This window comes from Salmo salar, chromosome ssa28, assembly GCF_905237065.1.
Source record: "Salmo salar chromosome ssa28, Ssal_v3.1, whole genome shotgun sequence".
Taxonomy (NCBI): Eukaryota; Metazoa; Chordata; class Actinopteri; order Salmoniformes; family Salmonidae; genus Salmo; species Salmo salar.
In genome coordinates this window covers 28901664-28907946 of record NC_059469.1, presented here as the reverse complement: position 1 = coordinate 28907946, position 6283 = coordinate 28901664, and the positions used below count along the sequence as shown (strand labels likewise).

General features: G+C 37.9%; 1 protein-coding gene across 2 annotated transcripts; it reads right to left on the bottom strand.

Moving 5' to 3' along the window:
- Positions 1 to 898: 898 nt before the first annotated feature.
- Positions 899 to 6033, bottom strand: srgn (serglycin). Of its 2 annotated transcripts, none has more exons than XM_014180120.2 (3): positions 5728 to 6033; positions 3648 to 3786; positions 899 to 1941 (listed from the first exon to the last, which is right to left on the bottom strand). In XM_014180120.2, exons 1-3 carry the CDS (start codon positions 5798 to 5800, stop codon positions 1728 to 1730), a joined length of 426 nt encoding a protein of 141 aa, XP_014035595.1. In that variant the 5' UTR covers positions 5801 to 6033; the 3' UTR covers positions 899 to 1727.
- Between the last annotated feature and the right edge of the window lie 250 nt (positions 6034 to 6283).

The window sequence follows — 6283 nt, the reverse complement described above, 5'->3', positions numbered from 1 at the left end:
GTAACTGGTCCTGCGTGGCCTGTGATCATCTTAGAGGGGATCAGAAGGCACATCCATGTTCCAGAGAGTCTTAGCTTTCAGGAATGGGGTTATAATAGCTTATAGCTAAAACAGTTCAAACTTACTATTTTGCTATCAACATTGAAACAAGGTCAAATAAGAGGAAGTTCTGCATAATTTCAACCACCCAATATATAGGTAACTGCCAAAATAATGGAAACACCAACATAAAGTGTCTTAATAGGGCCATTAGGATAGAAATGATTCACCATAGGTTCAAGGTCATCACTCAAACAATGGCTGTATATTTATTGGAGGTTACCTCTCCCTCTAAGGGGTTAAGTGAACCTAAACCATGCCAGGAAAATGCACCCCACACCATAACAAAGCCACCAGAACCCTCATTTACGCAAGTGTTTCCTTTATTTTGTCAGTTACCTTTGTACTGAATTTTACATTTTAGGATTTTTTTTAATTTAACCTTTATTTAACTAGGCAAGTCAGTTAAGAAAACGTTCTTATTTACAATGACGGCCTACTCTGGCCAAACCCCGACGCCGCTGGGCCAATTGGGCACCACCCTATGGGACTCCCAATCATGGCCGGATGTGATACAGCCTGGATTCAAACCAGGTACTGTAGTGATGCCGCTTGCACTGAGATGCAGTGCCTTTTAACGCTGCGCCATTCAGGAGTTTAGCATTAGGCTACGAACAAAGTTTCTATGTGGAATTTTCAACGCAATTTCAACGTATATATAATTCTGATGATTATGTTGAAATTAGATTGATGTAACAACCTGTTAGTAAGGTTAAGTCAATGTATTTAAGTTGAAGTCTTACCCCTATTTCAATGTTTACAACGCTGGTTGAAATGAGATGAAAGCAGTACTGATTGATGACTTTTTTCAAATCCATTGTATTTTCCACATTGATTCTATGTCACAATACATTGACAAATTACGTTGATACAACATTGATTCAACCAGTGTGTGCCCAGTGGGACCTGATCACGAGACCATGAGCCCAACTCATGTCCACTAAAGAAGCCTAATCCCATATCCTAAAATAGGTTATGGTTCAAATACCATTGGATGATAAAAACATGTTTATTTAAATCTTCCCAAAAAATATGAGTGCGGAATGATATAATATCAAATTGTGACAATTGTGGAAATTCTGAATAAAGTATTATGTTTGACAATATTTGAAGAGGGAAAGACCAGTATCTTATAGTATCTTATAGTATATAGGATATAGTATCTTATAGATTTCATTGCAAAAGAAAACAATAAAAGCACAATATCCCCCAAAAAACGACATGTTTTAAAACCGTATGAAAAATATAATTTGCTGAGCTCAAAAATAAAGGCTACTGGTTAAATCGAATGAATTACATTCTTGGCAGGTATTAAAAATAAAAAAACACAAAAAAGCGATTAATTTGATCTCTTTGGTTCCATGGGAAATAACTAAATTGTGTAAATGATGCTATAACCACTTACATTGCCAACACTTCAGTTACCTAAACGCAATATTACACAGCCAAGCATCAATACCTGGGTCAAATAGCATGGTACTACTACTTTCACAAGATGCAGACCAGAAAATACAATAATTCAAATGGAAATTACGTTTTAAGGTGCTCATGTAATCATGAGAGTTTGCAAAATGTATTTTACACAACCGGATTGACATCACAATTTCAATATTTAGCATTCTGGCAGGCTACAGGAACAGGTGATCCTCTTTCAATTCCTGTGCAGGAGGCAGAGCATGATCCATGTTAATATTCGGTGGAAAGACAGAGCCAGGGTAGTCAATCCCATCCAAATCTGTGCTGCCCAACTGATCGCCAGAGCCCTGCTCAGTGAAAAGGATTCCTGTGGCAGAACCCTCGCCTGACTGTTCCTCCGGCTCTGAGCCAGCCTCTTCCGGCACTCTGGAAGAAAAACAGAAGCACAGTATCGTTAGCCATTACAGTCTACATCCTCTGAGCTCTTCCTGAGATTTTTCACTACAGAGCAGGCCTGGGAGTCTCCCATCCTCCCTGCTTTGTTTGTCTGAGAGCCTTAGATCGTATTAAGTTGAAGTCACAAAACGTTTAGCGAGAAAGGCTGAGTGTATGATAACTCTATAACCGTTCTTGGCAGAGAATATATTGTTGAAACAGTGTCCAATCTTTTATTTTATCAACTTAAAGCAGCATTATGTAACATTTTGGGCGAGTGACCAAATTGACATAGAAATGTGTGTTATAGAGCTGTCATTCTCATTGACAGCAAGTCTAAGAAGCAGTAGATATGTTTTATGTGCATTATTTCTATGCTCTTAAGTTTCATTTTTGTGTCTTTTACTTTTGGTTTTGTACACCAGTTGAAAATACAATATTTTTGGTTATGGAAAATATATTTCACAGCGGTTTAGAGTATACAATGATTCTCTACACTATACCTGCTTGTTTTGTCACATAAACTGAAATGAGGCGAACTATTAGAATTTTAGCAACCAGGAAATGGCAGAGCGATTTCTACATAGTCTACTTTTAAGTGAATGCGAAAATAACCACATGTAGATGAATCATTTGTAAAACTTTACAAAGTTGCTCTGATACCTGTGAAGAAACTCTTACTCCAGTCACTATATTGGATTCATATGTTGTTACATAGTAATTATTTAGGAAATGCTTTGTAATTGCATAAAATAGTGTTGTTACTAACATAATAACATCATTACTACACAGGTTTTATTAAAATACTGAAGCTTCTGTTTGCATGGTACTTTTAACAAGTTTTATACACAAAATCCATAATTAAACATTATATTTCTGACTTTTTGCCATTGTACTTTATTGTCGTATAAGGCAGGTTTTTATATTTCATCATGGTAACAGGGAATTTATAACGATAATAACTTTTTCTGCAAACAACAGTATAAGGAAGAGGGTTTTGTGAGATTCAACCCTTTTGGGTCTTGGTGTTTTTCTAACTGATACAATGTCTTGCTGAGGATTTTGACCACTAGAGGGGAAGTGGTGTCTTAGACCATATGATAGCAAATGTTTAGCTTCCTCAATAGTGAAAACGTTGAACAGAGAGTTTAACAGAGCTGAGTGGATATTGTTATCTTCTGTCTGTCGTAATATAATGACTGCAGAAATCGCACATATATAATCAGATAATTTAAACCATATAGGTCATAGTTTTAACACTGATCTTTCAGCAGGATAATCTAGAACCAAAGAGTAGGCCCACAGTGTGTAGTTTATACTAATAAGAAGTCATCAAAGTGCTCGCTTTCTGTATGCTACCATCGCTCTCGGAATAAGACCGAATATCAGAAGCCATTCAAGTCACAGTACACACCTACCAGGCTGATTCTGTAATTAATAACATTTCCTACAGGAAATTGTGAAGAGATTTTTTTGAAAAGATTTTGGAAATGTTACTGCTTAAGTCGGGGCTTGTGACACAATTTGTCAATGTCCGTTATTGCAATCCTTTATGGGGACATCGCTCATCAAAAGCAATGGCGCAAAGGAGTTAACATTTGAACAATTCTGTCACAGTCTGTTCAATTCTGAAAGTCATTAGCCCATAGAGCCTTGGTCTCCTGACAAATTGATCTGTGATGATGACATATACTTACATATCCTTTACGGCAATTGAAGGGAGTCTGTCAGGAGGCCCGGGCAAGTCCATCAAGGGACCCCTCTGTGTCGCACAGTTGGCATTCTTGGTGTCCGGATTGCATTTAACCCACATATATCTGCCTTTTGCTGGAGCCCCTGTGTTTCATAAAGGAATGACAATATATAAACATAACTCATTTGTGACAAAGGATCATTTGTCAACAATATTCCTATTGAATATGAGATATGAAATGTATGCTTTTAAACATTGGAATTTGATTAGGATCCCTGTTAGCTGTTGCGAAAGCAGCAGCTACTCTTCCTGGGGTCCACACAAAACATTAAACATGATATAATACAGAACATTAAGACATTCTGGAACGGCGCCTGAGACAGCGTTTTCCACCACCATTAACAAAACATCAAATTATGGAATTTCTCGTAAAAGAATGGTGTCAAATCCCACCAATAGAGTTCCAGACAATTGTAGAATCTATGCCAAGATACATTGAATCTGTTCTGGCTCGTGGTGGTCCAATGCCCTACTAACACACTTTATATTGGTGTTTCCTTTATTTTGGCAGTTATATGTATCTGGATGCTGATTTATAATGCCCGGGAATAATCAATAGGGCTGAAAAGACTTCAAAGGGCCTTGGAATGGTTTAGGAACAAGTCAAGGTAGCCCCCATCCCTAACACGGAACCCAAACCGGCTGCACGCGTGCGCCATCGTACATACATTTATTTTGTCCCCCCCACACCAAACGCGATCACCGACACGCAGGTTAAAATATCAAAACTCTGAAGCGCGATCTGCGTCAGAAATAGAACTGATTTCTATTTTAGCCCTTGGCAACACAGACGCTAGTTGGCGCGCGCGAGCAGTGTGGGTGCAATAATTGAATAACATAGATTTCGCGACGCGAGCAGTGTAGTCAGCCTGTAAGAGGAGTCTGGGAGTTTTGATATGAACAAGTGTGCTTGCCACCATTCATCCTGCCCAACAAAAATGATGTAACAGTATAAAACAACTTGTTTTGGGAGTATATTTTGACAACTTTCCAAAAACATGTACTCTAAACTATTTTTGGTCTGTATGTACCAAGCGTGTCGGAGTAGGGGTGTTGATTTGGGATCCGTTTTGCCTTTAAGATTATAATGGACAGAGAGGACCTGATCAGCACTCCCACTCTGAAGGGGACCTAAGCAGCACTCCAACTGTGAGACACTTTCCCATTTCTTGCTAGTAAACTTGTTCTTGCAATCTGTGAGTACATTTTCCCTTTAGAAAAAACGAACAAACAAAAGAGGTAGCGTATAGCTTTAGTTTTTGTTGGGCAGAATGGATATAGGCCTACTTATTTAGATTTTTTTTTTTACAGAAAACCAAGAAATACCTTGTTCACACAAACATTTACGTTATTTAGCAGACGCTCTTATCCAGAGTGACTTACAGTAGTGAATGTATACATTTCATACATTTCTTTTCCCCGTACTGGTCCCCCGTGGGAATCGAACCCACAGCGCTGGCGTAGCAAACACTGTGCTCTGCCAACTGAGCCACACGGGACTTACGGGACTTACAAACAGTGGCTACTCTGCATTTACACATATAGCCTATATTATTATTATTATTATAAGGCATTAAAATGTCTTCACAGTATGATCTCTGCCTACGATAGACTATGTCAATACTATGATCAAATTACACTTTCACTTATGCAACCACCCATTTTATAAATGGCAGCTTAAAGTTATGAGCAACATGTGCATTGTTCTAACTTGTGGGGCCTCAACCTTTTTCTTACTCGTACTCTATTCTGGTAGTAAAACGTGTCCTCCTGTCAGAAAATACAGACCAATTCAAACAAAATAGTCAGTAACCTATAGGCTATTTTGTCAAGCGTGCCAGAAGACATCAACTTGATAGCAGACGCGCGGATAAATGTATCAATACGAATTAATCAACTTTAATGTTATTGTTAAAAATCCTTAACTATCCCTAATTACTTTTCTCAATAGTTAAATGTTCTAGTATCCTATATGTGGCTAAAGCAAAAAGGTGATATAGCCTACTATTTATTTTAAAACTTACCATGTCCGTTATCAGCGAGAAAGAAGATGACAGCCAGTGTCAGACAGATCTTCGAATTCAGTAGTCCCTTCATTATTTTTTGCTGGAATGAGGAGACGACAATATATGCTTTAAGAATAACCTTTGTGTGTGAATATTCTGAAAATACACCTAATCGCACTGTTGAATACCCCTAAACCCTGCCCATTTATGCGTCATTGTTTCCTGAAACCAAACGTTTTAGCAAGAAGTTTAACATCCGCAATGGAAAGTTCTTGTCTTGCATATCTGGCATGCCTACATTCAGCGCATTTAATTTGTAACAACAACAGAAAAGGATAAACACAGTAGCTTAATCTGGAAATTCCACGGATATACAAATTGTTAGTCACACTGTAAAACTTCAATAGACCATCATATATTGATAGAAAATGACACATAGCCTAATTTGAATCAAGCTTTGGCCCAATAAATAGCCAAAATCCAATCGAGGAAGTCCGAGATGAACAAATAAGATCTAAAACGTAAAACACTTAGTCTCTCTGAGTTTGGAGACATGGTATGCTATAACATCTCT